Source organism: Episyrphus balteatus, chromosome 4 (assembly GCF_945859705.1).
Source record: "Episyrphus balteatus chromosome 4, idEpiBalt1.1, whole genome shotgun sequence".
Lineage (NCBI taxonomy): Eukaryota > Metazoa > Arthropoda > Insecta > Diptera > Syrphidae > Episyrphus > Episyrphus balteatus.
In genome coordinates this window covers 1,251,186-1,267,859 of record NC_079137.1, presented here as the reverse complement: position 1 = coordinate 1,267,859, position 16,674 = coordinate 1,251,186, and the positions used below count along the sequence as shown (strand labels likewise).

Sequence of the window (16,674 nt, the reverse complement as noted above, 5' to 3'; positions counted from 1 at the left end):
ACTGAAGCTGAAAGAATTGGGCAGGTTCAAAAACTCAAGTATATAAAAAGTTTGTCAAGTTTTGGGTCTCTGATTGGTAAGCTTTCAAAAAAAAAGTTGATTGGAAAGTTAGTCAAGAAAAATTACCCTAATACCTAATAAATAGAGGGTGAATTATGCACATTGCACAGTTTTCACATTAACGTCTGTGAAAAAATTTGACATCTTATAGGTCGGACGACATTTTTGTCAATTGAACATAATGGTCGTCCAGCAGACAAGGCACACGAAACATTTGAAAATTAGCTTAAAAATGAGTTTTGATGAAAATTACCTGTTGAGTGTGAACGCAAAAACTCGTTCGGTAATTTAGTCAATCAGTCCTATTCTGAATAAAAACTCCCAGCTAAATGTGTTGGGGAGAGGGGCTCCCAATCGAAGAATTCCCAGAATATCGTTTCTTTCCCGTTTTAATGTTGACCCTTCTTTGTTAAAAATGATGACAAAGCGAAAAGGGAACACATTATCCCAGGAACGCATAATAAATATAATTTTACAATTATAATATTCATACCCGTTCATAAAAAAATAGTTCGTAAAATAAATGTTTTTCGTGACCTTTTTTGTTCTTTTCCTATGGAAACTTTGTATATTTAATTTCAAATAAAATAATCTATATCACTTTGAGGTTTCGAGTGCTATCCGCCAGGTGCTGTGACTCCAAGTGTCATTAGGGCTAAATGTGAACTCCCTATTGTGAATAGATGCCAAGTTGCTATGAAACGAAATGAGATAATTTGCATCCAATTTAAACACTTTTTGGGTAATTTTCGAAACCATGGTATAAAAAGAGAAGGTATGATCATTAGAAAAAACTCAGTATCGAGAACTGTCAAAACTTATGGCTACTTAAGGTTTTGACAGTGCTATCCGCCAGGTGCTGTGACTCCAAGTGTCATTAGGGCTAAATGTGAACTCCCTATTGTGAATAGATGCCAAGTTGCTATGAAACGAAATGAGATAATTTGCATCCAATTTAAACACTTTTTGGGTAATTTTCGAAACCATGGTATAAAAAGAGAAGGTATGATCATTAGAAAAAACTCAGTATCGAGAACTGTCAAAACTTATGGCTACTTAAGGTTTTGACAGCCCAGCCCATTGAAATTGTTGTTGTAAACAAATTTGTCTTGGAAATTGTTGTTGCTTTTGACTTTGCCAAATGCCAAACGTCAAAACCTTATTACCCCATTTTCTAAGATGGCGGCTCTAATGATCATACCTTGTCTTTTTATACCATGTTTCGAAACTATCTCATGGTTTTTGTCGAAACAAGGTATTTAACGTTTACACGAAAGATTTTCCAAAAGAAGAGGATATCAAAAATTATCATTACGTTACGTTACAAATTTCATTGTGAATCAATCACAAAAAAAAAACACACCAACAACAATATTCCAACCACAACCAACTTAACACTAAAATGTCAAAAAAACGTTTGCTGTCACCTATTTTTCATATAAAAAAGATTACTGCCTCTTTGAGAAGATATAAACCAAACGCTTCTGCCGATTAGAAAAGGAAAAATTTAATTTTTAAACAAATTTTCCTTATCCATTCATTGTTAAATTCAATAAAATAATTTTCATAATAAAATAAAGAATCTTTTTATATGAAAACTTTATAATGTATAATTCATTTTTCTTTCAAAAATAAAACCCAAAATAGAAATCGACCGCAAACGCAAAGTAATATAAAAAAAAAGCCAAAGTGGCAGACAAATCCCAAGAACAATATTTTATCCAAAAATTAAAGGAAAACATGTCAGCAGCATCTATAGAACTCAGCTCATATCGTGATCAACACTTTAAGGTTAGTTTGTCTCAAACATTTATAAAAAGACCGACGCCGTATGTTACACATTCTTCCCAACAGGGTTCTCGTAATGACCAAGAGCGTTCCCTCAAAGATTCAACCACACTCTACGTCGGCAATCTGTCATTCTACACAACCGAAGAACAAATCCATGAATTATTCGGACGTTGCGGCGATGTCCGCCGCATTGTTATGGGACTGGACAAATACAAAAAGACACCTTGTGGATTCTGTTTTGTAGAATACTACACGAGGGTAGAAGCAGAGTATGCCATGAGGTAAAGAGGAGGTGAATTGATTTTGTCAGAAAAAGAAACTCATGGAATTTGGTGTGATTTTAGATATGTCAATGGAACTAGACTCGATGATCGTTTAATTCGTGTAGATTGGGACGCTGGATTCATCGAAGGTCGACAATATGGTCGAGGCAAGACCGGAGGTCAAGTTCGTGACGAATATCGGACAGATTACGATGCGGGACGAGGTGGCTATGGCAAGTTGCTGCAACAGAAAATCGCCCCCAACACAGACAACCGATGAACCAATTGTCTTACTCCTAATCCAACTATTTGTTTAAGAATTTCGAAAATAGATTTAAATATATATTTTTACAAATTAAATTGTTTTTTTTTGTTGTATTTGTTTTGACTTGCTCTATAGATAGGGCAAGTATTGGTTTCGTGTCAAAACAAAAAATTGAATAGAGTTGCTATAGGTCGTTTCAAATCAAAAGTCCCATGGAAAATTGAGCAAAAATAAAAAAAACTCATTCGCTTACTGGAAGGAAGCATTTATGAGGCAGCTGAACTTTTTCTAAAACTACGATAAAATAATGAAGAACAGTTCTTGATATCCCTATTTTAATTAATTGATCCGTCTGTGAGATTCACTGGGTTAGCCTCAGAAAGCGGAGGCAAGTCTCCCAGACTTGCATCACTCCATTTCCGCGGACAATACAAAAAAAAACATACAATTATTTAATTATTTATCATTTGAAGGTAGTTGGGGTAACTTTGCCGAAGATATTGTTATAGGACTAGGTGAAGATGGACCAGAAATATCCAGTTTATATGATAGCAATTCATAACTTAAAATCCTATTCACATCTTTTCATTTGTTTAATTGGGCAGTAAATATTTTATTTTTATTTTTCAATTATTTTCGAGTCGTCACCATAGAAATCATTAATAAACAAATTCAGAATTTTCGTTTGTTTATTTTTTCTCTAGCATTTCTTTCATTCAAACAAGCATGATTTGTTGTTATTTTTGAGTTGATTTGTCGCAATGAGCCAATAAAATTGAGTTTTTTGTTTATTTGTTCTCAATTTTATTGGAAGGGAGAAAATAAACTCTGAGTCAGGACTTTTGATTTGAAACGACCTATAGCAGCCGGCCCCTTAAGAATTTTTTTCTCATAAAATAAAGAACAGAAACGTCAAATATCAACATTTTCGAATAATTCTTGAAGTAAAATGTACTTTATTTATTTTTTTTTTCGGGGAAAATAAAAAAAAAAGTTAATAATTATTCCCAAAAATAGTTTATCTAAGTTTTTGTAAAAAAAAAGTCCAATTTTCCTAGATCCGGCCTTTGTTTCCTATTTTCGGCCATTTAGTGTCGCATCTCCGGCCACTAACTTCATTAGGTCAAGCTTAAATAAATTGAATGTTTTTTATTTAAATTTTTACTTTTTATGAACTCAGGCACAATTTTAAATATTAATAAAAAAAAACATCAAATTATTCAAAAATGTATGTATTTTAATCCATTTTTTAAACTTTTATCAATAAAAGGGGGCCGAATACAGGAAACCCTTGAATTTCAAAGCTTTTTTTGTATTCTATCTCCAGCCCCCTCAAAATTAACAAAATTTACATCTTTTTCCTATTTAAAACCTATTTCAATTGAAGAATAATATAGATTTAATAAGAAAAACAACTTTTCAAAGCATTAACTCGGAATTTGTTTACACAAAACACTATTTACGATAGTAGGTTTCGGCAGTTAAATTATAAAAAAAGCCTTACCCGATTGGATCACGGTACAAAAAGTTATTTTTTCGAAGAAGACTGACTAACAAGAATAATAAGAATGTTGTACCTTAGGAGAGACATTTAAAAAAAAACAGCATAGAGCAGAAATTTGGAATAAATCGTACGCAATCACTAGTTATAACGAGTTTTCTCAAAGGTGGTCGGCTACTGGAGACGGCAGGAATTAGGCATCTTTACCCTTCGTGGTTTTAATCAAAGCTAATATTACGATTATGGAAAAGTTCAAAAAAGTGGATTTCGTCATGACGTTCGTCGGTCTTTGCGTCAATGCGTCCATCTGTACATGAAGCTGCAGCCTAATCAGTTGGACCGATTTTCTTGAAATTTGTTACAGATTATTTTGTAATTTCCAAAGTCGGTTTGTTTTTTAATATCTCACTCAAAAAGTGTACCTCCCATACAAAATTTTGGAGTTATTGCAATTTTTTCGAAAAACGGCTCTAACGATTTCGATTAAACTTGATTTTAATAATGATCTAAGCTATTCTTATCAAACTGCCTTATTCCTTTTTCTCAAAAAATACGTATAATGGAAATATGCAGCCCTACATTTTCGGCTAAACTTGTTTCTTTTTCGGCACCAAAATTTAAGTGAGAGGAGAGCTGTCGACTACCACGCATATTACTTGAAAAAAAAAAAATTGAAAATACCCAGAGATTTCAAGGAAATAGTGAAATTAAATTTTTCCGGGTGGGATCTTGTTCAAGGGAAACTCACGTCATGATAGAGCTGATGGTGTTTCCATTTTCTGAAAACACTAATCACGGCTCTTCCCCCAAATCGTTAATGTTAGCCTTGTTCTATTGGAGGTGGTAGTCTACTAATGTCGTTTTCTATTGACTTTTGAGATTTTTGTGTAAAATTCTCAGATTTTCCACTGCAAATAGAATATGAAATCTAGTTTTGTAATTGTGTGCGAAATCTGTGCGTATAAAAAAAATAAAACAACAACAAATGTTAAGACAAATGTCAAACAGAGGAGTGTGTGTGAAAGTGCGTGTGTTTGTATGCGTGAATCTTGATAAAAATCCAGAATCAGATTCTTGAATCTCAGATTCATTTTTTTGTCATTTTTTTGAATCTCAGGACGCAAATAGATCATGAAATCTGAGATTTGTCCACTATTTCCCCTCTTCACCCCCCCTTTCAGCTGTCAAATTCACAAATCTCATTCTGAGATTCGTCAATAGAAAACGACATAATAGTATATGTTTTGGTTAATCTAGTTCTATCATCTAATCATCTACTCATGCTCCTCTTCCCGAGTAGATACGTTTGTATTGAATTCGTAAAAAGTGCGTTCCATTGAAAATCGCTAGTAAACTACTAGTAGTACTTTGCCATCTCCCAAAGGACATGGCTGTTATTGCAATTTTCTCGAAAATGGCTTTAACGATTTTGATTAAACTTTGCATACTTAATATTCAAAACATTTGCAATAAAACTGCATTTTTTCTCTTAAAAGACAAATAACAAAAATAATGTTTTATTTAACAAAATTTGGTCTCCATGTCCGCTCTTCCCCTACATCAACCAAATTTCTTATAAATTTATGTATGTAAAGGCAGTTCTTTTAATCTACAAGTAAACTAATATAAAAGTGCTTTGAACTGCAAGAGCAAGTACGTCGTGCATTTTGATTTTTTGGGATTCTTTATCTTACCTTTGTTTTAAAGGTCTGATCTTGATGTGAGTTGTGGACCTTTTTTGACCTTTTTCTTTTCTCGCTTTGTCTTCTTTGTGGGAATCTCCTCTTCCGTATCGACTTTTTTGTAATAAGGATTAATAAAATCGGTTCTTCTTGTGTCCTCATTGATTTCTTGACCAACAAGGTCAATCAACTCGACTATTTGTTCGTCAATAATGTGTGGAAAATGCATCACAAAATCAAGACACCAATTTATAGATTCTTTCCATTGTGGGACTTTTTTAAGAATCTTTTGAGACATTTCGGGAAAATGCAAAATAATGTCTGCCGCAAGACATGTGTCTTCTATCAGCAAAGTGACGGCTTCTTGGATTTGTTGTTCAACAGGAAAACCGTCAGCAATTGGGGAATAACTTTCCTCATTCAAAGTTTGATTGCTTTGTTTTATAACCTGGAATTATTATTCTATTTCTTCTAGATTACATTCAATTGATTGAAAAAGAATTTATAATTTTACTTGAAATATTTTATCCAAAGCCAACGAGATCATTTTGTAATTTTTACTGTAGTCATTTTGGAGCATTCTTTGAATCAAAAGTGAGTGGTCTTTGCGGCGATTTTGCAAGAGTTTTATATCTGGAATTTGAATTTGATTGGATTAGGAAGAGTGGCTTATTAGATGGTGTTGGGATAACTTACAAACTTTTGGTGTTAATGGAGCTTTGCTGGGATTCCCATCTTTTTTGTCAGCCAAAGTGTTGGATGTTGCAGTAAATAAGAAAACAACCAAAAGTGACAAATGACTATACTTCATTGTGTTGGTTTTGAATGAGATTTTGTTATTCTTTATATTTGAATTATTATTATTTTACTTCTTGGAGGCTAGAGCTTAAGCCGGCAATGAGATTCTTCCTAGAAAAACAAATGAATATTCTAGCGAGTACACGAACCAAACTGCATTAGCATTTGTACAATGACATGTACAGTTCGAACACACAAATTATTGAAATGAATGCATTCAACCAAAAAATATAGACTAGGTGCAAAAATGCAGCACATTGTTTTTTTTGTTTTAATTTTTAGAAAGAATTGAAGAAATTGGTTACTTTTTCATGATGGTTCAAGGTACCTGACTCTTTTCAAAAGTAATAAGTACAAAAAAGAGAAAAATGAAATGGAAAATAATTTACCACGTTGTTATTTTTTTTTTAATTACTGGAATGTCAAAATGAGCTGTGACTAAGAGGATTAGTTTTGACTTGGGCAAATGAGATGATTTCGATGCAATTTGCCAATTGAGCTTCGAAATGAGATACTCAATAAAAATTTCAAATTGGATAAAATCGATTTCATTCACATGAAGTGAGCTATAAAATGAAGTACCTAATGTCTCTAATAAATACTTTATTGTGAATTAGTCACAAATTAGTTCTTTTTACGAGAGAACTAAATAAACAAGGATAAAAAGAGATGTGTGATAAAAAAGTCAAATAGAAATAAAACGTTTGTGTCCCTCACTCAAAGAAATTCACTTGATAGGTTAAAGTATAACTCCAAATGTCAAAAGAAATGAGATAATTTGACTTTAAAGGGCTTTCTTAATTTAAAATGAAAACTCCTGGGCAGATGTGTTCTTGAGAGGGATCTCAATCAAAAAAATGAATGATTTCCGCTTTTTGCTCTTTTAACGTAAAAGAATTGATATTCAGCCCTATCGTGAGTTTCACGTGGAATGTTTTCCGGCCGAAATATTTTTGTTCGTCCGGAATTTCAAAAGCTATCATGAGTTTCGCCGGAATTTACATTTTGCGCTAAACTAATTAAATACAGGGAAATGTTCGAACGTGAAAAACTTTTCGCCCGGAACTCACAATGTTCAATTGAAACTCACGATAGGGCTGATTTAGGGAATTTGTCGATTTTGAGCCCTTCTCTTGAACACAATTCCCCAGGAGTTTTCATTCAGAGTAGAGCTGAATATTTCGTCTGCGGAAAATAATCCAATAGGATTGGGCTTTCCACCTTGATTTGTCAATCGTGCAAAGGATTTCATAATATTTTTCACTCGAATTGATTTATAGATAAAAAAAAAAAACAAGAAATGATCAAATTTCATCATCGATCAAGTTTTGTAACTCATATGCCCACTTTTCACGAGTCGATTTCAGCCGCACTATATGTCGTTTGCCTAGAATTTTTCTGTAGGGATTGTCACATTAGTCGCCTGCGACTTACGTTCACACGAGTCGAAAAGCTTCGCCGCACGGCAAAAATCGACTCGTTAAAAGTCCCCAATACGAAGCCTTTTTCCCTACCCTACGGTTTATTGGTAATTCATATCACCACAAGTAGCCTCATTATTATCACTTGGGAAGTACTACTCCATTCTAATAAAATTTCAGGAATAAGCCTTTGTGGATAAATAAATGAGGTATTCTGTCTTTTTCTTTTTCTACAGTTTCTTGTAGAACATCCACTCATATGTCAAGCGTATGTTGTAGTAATTTCGGATCTTCATTAATTGTGGCTCCATCAGCAAAGAATAACTTATGCACATTTGGGTCCGTCAGTTTGCCTTCCAACAGGTAATTAGAACTGTAAAAAAGAGCAGAGGACTCAAGACGCTTCCCTGCAATTTCGAATTCTTCGGGGGCTCCATCTATACCGAATACCGATGTTTTTCCATAATGATACTGATAATTTGGATTGCATCTGTGTTTGATTTAACCGTGATAAAACCGCACAGGTCTTATATTCAGAATTAAGCATTATAATCTTGATGAATCCATTCCATTTTTAATTCAACGAGAGTTGATTATATCAGGTTCAAAAGAGAAAAAAAAAAACACCTTGTCTTTTATTACTATCAATATATTTTGTATTTAATTATTTTCCAACAAAACAAAAAATTGATAAAATCGATATGCATTATTTATTTATTTAAAACAAAATTTAAAAAAAATAAACCTGCAATGCGTGCAAAGGAATATTATATTCAATTAAAGGATAAAGCACGTAATTTCGTTTCTATTCAAAACAATATGTAATTTTATAAATTTCCAACTAAATGAATGAATACAAAATTACATATTGTAAAACAGGTCCCTAGAATACTAAAGTAGGAATATAATCAAATTTTAAATGTCTTTTTAATTCCACTCTGAGGCGATGTGGAATGAGGGATAGTTAGCTTTACAATGTAATATTTATTTCTAAATTTACTTCTTTCCAATATTGTTGGCCAAAGAACAACTTAAACCAGTACCATCTGGCTCAACATTCAACTCCTTAACTTGTCCATTCTCAACAACCATTGAGAAACGTTTGGCTCGAACTCCGCCTAGAGGTGGCAAGTCGATGGTCAAGTCCAATGCCTTTGCGAAATTTGCAGCTGGATCGGCCAACATACGAACTTTTCCACCAGCGGAATGTTCCTTACCCCAAGCAGACATGACAAATGGGTCATTCACTGACACGCAAACAATTTCACTCACACCCTGGCCGGATTTAATCGAATCAGCATTTTCAATGTAACCAGGCAAATGAGTCTGTAATTAAAAATTTAAAAGAAAAACAAAAAACATGTAAGCATTATTAATGTGGAAAAGTCAGGTGTCTTAATGTTGGTTTGCCTGGATGATGTTCACTTTCTTTGGTGACGAAGAATAATTTATTAACCAAATTTCCATTTGTTTTGTAGGACTTTTTGTAGGGGTGGTCATTTCGTAATTTTTAAAATGATAATCAAAAATCGTCTCAAAGTTTGAGAATGTTTAAAGCTATTTGAAATCATAACTGATTCAATAGTTGTGTTCACCGCGGATTTTTCTAGATCAGAACAGGACAGGCCAGTTTCGTGAGAAACGTCAGAGCAAGTTAGAACAGTCATTTAAAAGTCAGTTGTCAAAATAAAAAAAAAACGACAAATTGTAAATTATATGAATTTTTTGCTTATCGGTTCTCGTTAGTTTTATCTATTTTTTTGTGTTTTTACTGCAGAAAATATAATTAAAAATTGTTTTTAGTTATAAAAACCAAGAACACCCGAGAAATATTCGCAAAATTAAATCAAAGCAAAAACAAAAAATGACACCTTTGATTTTGACACCTCTCACGAATCTGTTCTAACCTGATCTGACTTAAAAGCAAGAACAGAAAATCCTGTTCTAAACTGTTCTAGATTTTTCAATGGACAGCAAACTAGAACAGTTCAGCATAAAAAAAAAATCAATGAACAGAAAAAAGCTGTACTTTTCTGCCTAGAACACAGTGTCAGTGAACAGAACTAATATTTCCTAAAGCCTGGTACGCAGCTCGAGCTGAATTTTAGCTCACATACAAATATCGAAAAATTTTATCTGAGCTAAAATGGATCCCATACAAATTATCGATAACTTGTATGGGAATTTTATCTCGGCCAAAATTTAGCGCGAACAGCGTACCAGGTTTAAAAAGTTAAATAAAAATTTTCATATCCTTAGAAGTCATATTAGTCTAGGTGACCTAGTAGTTGCCTCTTACTCGGGTGGAATTGTTTTTTTTTTTTTTTTTAGTCAATAATCGTCAATAAATAAACGATAGCTAAATGGGTGTCGTTTTCTGAGAATCTATTGGTTTTTGGGTGCAATATTGGATTTTATAAAAGTGTTCAAGAATTTATTCCAATCACCGATCAAATTGCAAACTCAAAAAAAAAAAATAATAATACATTTCTACAAGTTATTTGGGGTACCAGAAGGTAGTGTTTTAGGTCCCATTCTGTACCTTCTATTTACAAGCGATATACCTCAAAAAGAAAACACAACAAATCGACAAGTTAATTGCAAAATGCTCTTAATAATTTCAATGAATAGACAAAAACATGGCGAATAGCGCTTAACGAATTTAAGCCAGTCCACGTGGACTTTACATATATTAAGAAAGTAAATAGACTACCTGTTTTTATTAATACTACTCAAGTCCCATTTGCAAATGTGGCAAAAAATATCTCGGGATGACGCTCGACGCGAAATTAAAATGGAAACCGCATGTTCAAAATTAATCAATTAAATATGAAATTGAGAGAAATGTATTGGTTGCTTGGACAACATTCTAGACTTATGTCCATTTCACACATAGCCGAGAACCGGGTAAATAGCCCAGATAGCCGGTTGCTAGATACACGTTCTTATGGGCGCCTTCACACGAATTAATTGAAAACATATGAAGAAAAACCGGCTACCCGAGCCGTCTATGTGTGAAATGGTCCTTAGTATCGAAAACTAATTATTAGTTTACAAGCAGGTACTTAAGCCTGTCTGGACATATGGTTTTCAACTCTGGGGTTGTACCCGCGATACATATTTCAATATAAAAACGTTTCAAAATAAATTATTAAGATCATTTGTAAATGCGCCGTGGTATTTAAGGAACGAAGATCTTCACAGGGATCTTGGAATCCTAACGGTTCGCAAAGAAATAAAAACTTTTGCCCAAAAGCATAGAAAACGGTTAGACGAATATTCTAATAGAATAATACTAGAAATTCTCGACGAGACACACTTAGTACGAAATTTGCGAAGGACTAAACCTTCCGGTTTGGTACATATATAATATAATATAATATAAATTTAAATGTTTTAAGAGATTTTATTTGTTTAATTTCCAATAAAATATTTTCTGATAACAAAATTTTAACCATTAATTAAATGATTTAATTTAAAAAATGTTATTTAGCTATTTTTTAATATCATTAGCAGGAACTTTCATCGGAAATGTACCTACAACACGTAACTTAACTTCGAGAAAGATAAATTTCTAGATAAGTTCTATCTGAACTTAGTTGCAATCGGGAGCAGGAGGTGGTTTTAGTGCGGTAAGAGTTCAACATATCTATGAGCACGCGTTTTCAAGTTTCTCATAGAATCTTTTGAAGATTTCAACACCTACCCACGGATAAAAAATTAAATTAAAAATTACGGAATGATCCCCCTGACAAAAAGTCGTACAAAACAAATGCAACTTTGGTTAATAAACTCTTCGTCACCAAAGAAAGTCAACATCATCTTTTGAGATAAGATTATCATTTTTCTAGAACCAACGATGTAGAACTCGATAAGTTTGCCAAGTTAATCTACCAAATGCCATTTTATTTTTCTTAACAAATCAAGTAAATAAGTTAGCCGAACCGGCAGTTTGACCTTCATTTTATGACCAAACAAACGCACTCAACATACGATTCCTAGATACACATTGAACTTACCTTTGAACAACCTGGCGTAAATGCTCCAGGCACACCAAAAATTATAATTTTTTTGTTTGCACTCAAATCGGCAATGTTGATTTTGTTTGCCGGTGAGTCTTCAAAGAGATCAGCTGAAGGAAGTTTATCGCCAACCTGCAAGCAAAACTCAATTCAATTACATCATTTTACATTACATTTTAACCGCGTCATGAACAAATCAATTAAAAGAAAAAAACAAGAACATTGCTACATTGTGTGTGTCGGAATGTGTGTTTAATGCACCACCATTTTTAAATGCATTTGACTTTCTTGTTGTGTAATTATATAATAGAATTTGAAATAGAAAATTTTATTCTACTAAAAAATTTGAAGAGCAAGAACAAACCTTGATTGGGGCCATGGCAGCAAGAGTTTTTGATATGGAGCGTGTTAATTGAAGCCGAACAGAATTGCTTGCGATTACTGAAGTAACTGAACGCAAGAAAAGCGATTGCATATTAATTTAACTGGATTTTTTTTTACTTTTTTTGGTGTTTGGAAGAAGTCGGAAAAAATTGTGTGGAGTGGAGTGTGTAGTTGGGAAGATTTTTTTAACAACGACCAAGAACGAACGCACACGAACGAAATCACAAAAATCACCTCACAGAAAAAATTATTGAGCTGTCAAGGGACGAAGATGTCAGATTTGAGGTGTGTTTGATTTGAAAGTTTTAAGGGATTCGGAACAGGTTTTTTAAATGGAACTATGAAAAAAGAATTTGATAGACCAAACCCAGCAAACGCAGAACTACAGAAAAAACCGGTGAAATATGTACGTAAAAGAAGTACTTCTTTTCCACTGAAAAAATATAGGAGCCCGGGAAAAAACTCAGTTATATACTTTCTGTATATAAGAATACGTGAAGCAGCTATCTCTTTCTTGCATGCAAGATGAAATAAATTTCCCCTCCATTAATAGTACAGACAAATGTACTTCAAAAGTGCATCAGCGAAGCACTTCTGGAAGTGGTTCTGATGTACATTTTGCAGTACTTTTTTACCTACAGAAAAAGCACTGAAACTTGTACTTTTAAAGTACTTATTTGGAGCACTTTCATGGGTTTATATCCATACTGCTAAAATCCATATTTTAATTTCATCTGAAAATAAAAAAATCTTCAAAACAAACAAACAATTCTTTTAAACAACTATTATTTAATATTTTATTGGAAAAACACAAAATAGTTTTTTTTTGAAAACAAAATACATAAAAAAAAGATCCTTGGGCACGCCACTGTGGCCTGACCAGTTGAGAAAAATGAAAAAAAAAAAAAAAACTCTGCAGTCTGCACTTTGGTGGTAGTTTTTGTATCTTGTTTTGACTTTTTTTTTCTAAATGCTCAAGGCTGAAGCTGCTGTAAACTCAGTCAATGATGTCTGGAATTGATCGCCACTAAAAGACAGAAAAATCAATAACTTTATAATTTATCAATTTTATAATCAGCATACCTTTATTTTCCAAATCAATTGGTGGTTGTTTTTGTGTCATTTTTTTTTCTAAATGCACAAGGCTGAGGCTGTGCATTTTGATGGTGGAAATGGTGGTGGAATTTATGTGGCGTGCCGAAGAATTTGTGCGGTAGATTGTTTTTTTTTTTAGAAAATAGTTTTCACAAATAACACTGAGAAGATTTTATTTATTTTTTAAGTTAAATTGTTCTATTTATCTATCAAATGGAGCACAGAAATTTTTTTTTTTTCTTAACGAATATGTTGCTGCGGCTATCAAGGTTTCACTAGAAAATATAAAATGCAGGAAAAGTCAAATCAATGGCGCGCCGCCATTACAAAAGAGACAAAACTTTGTGCATTGCATACATCGCTCTCTTTTCCTCCCATTTACCAAAGAGTTTATTTTTTTCAGGAGAAACAAAACTACAATATTTTGAGGGGAGAGATTTTGGTAAATAAGGAAACACATACACCTACAAAGTATAGACTTTGTTGGTGGTTGTAATTTCCCCTAAACTACTGAGGTTTGGTTTGCAGGGAAGTGATTTTCATACAAAAACAACTACACAAATCACACGCAAAGGTGAATCATTTTTCATTTGCACATTTAATTTGCAGGTGAAATATGTGTTATAAAATTTGTAACCTATATTAGCGATATACCTAAGGAATAGTTTGCCTTTTTGTGTAAAAACAAAAAGACCGCAAACAGTAGCGTTTTTTGGTGACAAGAATCTAATAAGATGCTGTGAAACTAAAATTTATCACCTGAACGTCGGTGTCAGAAAACACCATCGGCACCTTTTTTTTATTCAAACAGTATGAAATTGAATATTTTCCAGTTGGAAGTGATCCTTATTGAAATATTAATCGTTTTTTATTATCCCACTTGATCCATATAGATCATTAATTATCACGTATTACAACAACTACATGAGATCCTGCTTTTCATCAGGATCACGATTAAAATTGTTTCGTGTGCATTTCTGTCAGTGGAACAATTAGAACTCAAGGCGTTGAACGAATTAAGTTGAAGCTAATTTTTTTTTAATAAATCATTTTCGGCCTAGCACGCAGATCCAGCTTAATTAAATTAACTGAGCTAAAATCTATCAAAGAATTTCAGCAGAGTTGTGCATATATTCAGTTGTTAAAAAATCCAACATTCGTTTTTAACTTTACATTTCATACCTGTAAAAATTTATCGGGTGACAAATAAAGCGAGTACAAAATTTGTCAGCTAAAATTATTTAGTGCTAGGTATCTACGTACTAGGCTTTAAGCCCAGTACGCAGATCGCGCTAAACTAAATTTTACCTCGACAATTTTTATCTCTACACGTGTTAGCTAAAAGCCAAGATAAATTTAAATTTAAAATTAACGGCTGAATCACAGTTTCATTTACTTATACCAGCTTACATTCAATATTACATTACATATTTTTTTTACCTGCAGAATACCTTTTTTACGTTCTCATTTTGTTTTATTCCTCTTCTTTTATATATTCCAAGGTTTTTTTTGCCTCTTATTCCTTGCAGCAACAACAACAACCACAAAAATGTCAAAATTTATCTGTGAAAAAATGCGCTGAGCATTATTTCGCGAGCTAAATTGAGTGGAGACTTTTTGCAAAAGTAGTAGATGAGAATTCGAATTTAGCGCGTGAACTGCGTACTACCTGGCTAAAAATCCTCGCTAAAATTTATCTTTGGAGGAAATTTGTATGAAAGATAAATTTTAGCGCGATCTGCGTACTAGGCTTTACAAATAAATTGACCCATTTTTTTTATAGAAATTCGACGTAGGACTTGCTGCCAATAGCCCCGACTCAATCTGTTTCCACCATAACTCTTACAACTAAAAATACTAATCAAACAGGTCTTGAATTTGACATTTCAATAGAAATCAGAAATCCAAACAATAACAACTTTTAAAATAAAAATACAAATGTTTTCTTTGAAATTTATTTAATTTAAACAAAAATGAATGAAGATAGTAAGTACAAAAAATATTCTAGTTCATATAAATATCTTTAATTCTCGTATTGTATCTCTAAAGCTGCAACAGATCTTATAATAGAAGCTCTAGAAGTATTTATCAATCACATCCTCTATGTCCGTGATGTTTACCCGCCACAAATATTTCGTAAAAGAAAAATATACGACTGTCCAGTATTTGTTTCAATTTATCCAAATGTAACAAATTATATAACGGAAGCCCTAACCACTGCACGACAGCTTAAAAAGAGTAATAAATTGAAAAAAGTTGAATTACTAATATACCGTGATGAAGACTGGACCTACGAAAAGTATTCTTTTGATATTTCCGATGATTGTCTTTTAGCCATTGCAAGAAGAGGCAAAGATCCTTATCTATTGGAATGTGAACAACAACTGAGAACTGCTCTATATTCACTATCAGAAAGGTGTAAATCTTTTGAAAAGTTACCTGAAGATGCTAGGTTTAGAATTCAATTGCATACAACACAAAGCGCTTTTATGGAGACGTGTTGTGGTCCTGCATCTCAGGTATGTGACTTCTTTTTAAAAAAAGCAACATTTTAAGACAAAGTATTATCTTGCAGGACTTCCCATGGTTGCAAACAGAAAACGACGGTGATGGTGGTTTCCGGGAGGTCAAATTACTTCCTATATGTACAATTAATTCCACCGGTTTGAAGATAAATGCCTTCGTTTAATAAATTTAATATAAGCTGTTAACTTTAATGTAATTCTAAATTAAAAAAGTAAGTAACAATCCGTTTGCTATTTTTCTTTTAATCTTAAGAAATACGAAAACTCGTCTAAATCGATAATTCTTTTCGCTTTTATTTAGTTTCCTTAGTAATTTACTGAAGTACACGATTCCTGAGAATTTTCCAAAAAGCTTTGAAGAGCACATTTACAAACTTCAAGGTCTATTATAACTTTGTTAATACCACAGACTTTCTATGGAGCGATAGTTTAGTCCAGTTGGAGTGCTAGGTGTGTGCACAATTGGCCTACTAGATATTTGGGTCGGAGAAAAATATTTTGGGTTGACGGCAATGGTTTTTTTTCGGTTGTTCATACTTTTTTTCGATACATTATCGTTCATTTTCATATTGATTAAGAAAACGATTTTAACCCTCTTTTGTAGTGCATGTAAACTCCAACTGCGGATACGGATAGCAATGCCAAAAAAACACATAAGGGGTATTCACGATCCGGTGTAACAAAAAAGTGTAAAAATGCAAAATTTTGTTTTCTACTACTACAACTACAATAGACAAATTTTGCACCATTGTATTTTATTTTTGCAATAGGGTTGGGGTATAGCAAAAGTGTAAAAGTGTAAAAAAAATTGTAGTCTGTATATTTGGTTGTTTTATTTTAAGAAAATGTTACACTTTTGCACTTTTA

General features: G+C 32.9%; 4 protein-coding genes across 7 annotated transcripts in view; 2 read left to right on the top strand and 2 right to left on the bottom strand.

Annotated features, from left to right (window-relative positions):
* LOC129917804 (uncharacterized) overlaps positions 1-6,466 on the bottom strand; it is a 47,603-nt gene extending 41,137 nt beyond the window's left edge. The window contains exons 1-4 of one of the 4 annotated variants that reach the window (XM_055997982.1): positions 6,259-6,466; positions 6,077-6,195; positions 5,575-6,010; positions 3,489-3,507 (exon numbers count right to left, since the gene is read on the bottom strand). In XM_055997982.1, coding sequence (XP_055853957.1) covers positions 5,582-6,010; positions 6,077-6,195; positions 6,259-6,373 — 663 coding nt within the window. In that variant the 5' untranslated portion in view covers positions 6,374-6,466 and the 3' untranslated portion in view covers positions 3,489-3,507; positions 5,575-5,581. Of the gene's footprint in view, positions 1-3,488; positions 3,508-5,374; positions 5,501-5,574; positions 6,011-6,076; positions 6,196-6,258 lie in introns of those variants that run through there. The other 3 variants (XM_055997980.1, XM_055997981.1, XR_008772859.1) reach the window with 3 other exon arrangements.
* On the top strand, positions 1,517-2,474 carry LOC129917808 (nuclear cap-binding protein subunit 2). The gene is made up of 3 exons (XM_055997986.1): positions 1,517-1,851; positions 1,915-2,132; positions 2,196-2,474. The coding sequence occupies exons 1-3, from the start codon at positions 1,801-1,803 to the stop codon at positions 2,392-2,394; spliced, it is 468 nt and encodes a 155-aa protein (XP_055853961.1). The 5' UTR covers positions 1,517-1,800; the 3' UTR covers positions 2,395-2,474.
* Positions 6,467-8,472: 2,006 nt separating the features above from the next.
* On the bottom strand, positions 8,473-12,431 carry LOC129917807 (peroxiredoxin-5, mitochondrial). The gene is made up of 3 exons (XM_055997985.1): positions 12,168-12,431; positions 11,801-11,935; positions 8,473-9,107 (listed from the first exon to the last, which is right to left on the bottom strand). The coding sequence occupies exons 1-3, from the start codon at positions 12,276-12,278 to the stop codon at positions 8,778-8,780; spliced, it is 576 nt and encodes a 191-aa protein (XP_055853960.1). The 5' UTR covers positions 12,279-12,431; the 3' UTR covers positions 8,473-8,777.
* A 2,744-nt stretch (positions 12,432-15,175) lies between these two features.
* On the top strand, positions 15,176-16,004 carry LOC129917805 (DNA polymerase zeta subunit 2). The gene is made up of 3 exons (XM_055997983.1): positions 15,176-15,268; positions 15,332-15,801; positions 15,858-16,004. The coding sequence occupies exons 1-3, from the start codon at positions 15,256-15,258 to the stop codon at positions 15,969-15,971; spliced, it is 597 nt and encodes a 198-aa protein (XP_055853958.1). The 5' UTR covers positions 15,176-15,255; the 3' UTR covers positions 15,972-16,004.
* Positions 16,005-16,674: the final 670 nt, after the last annotated feature.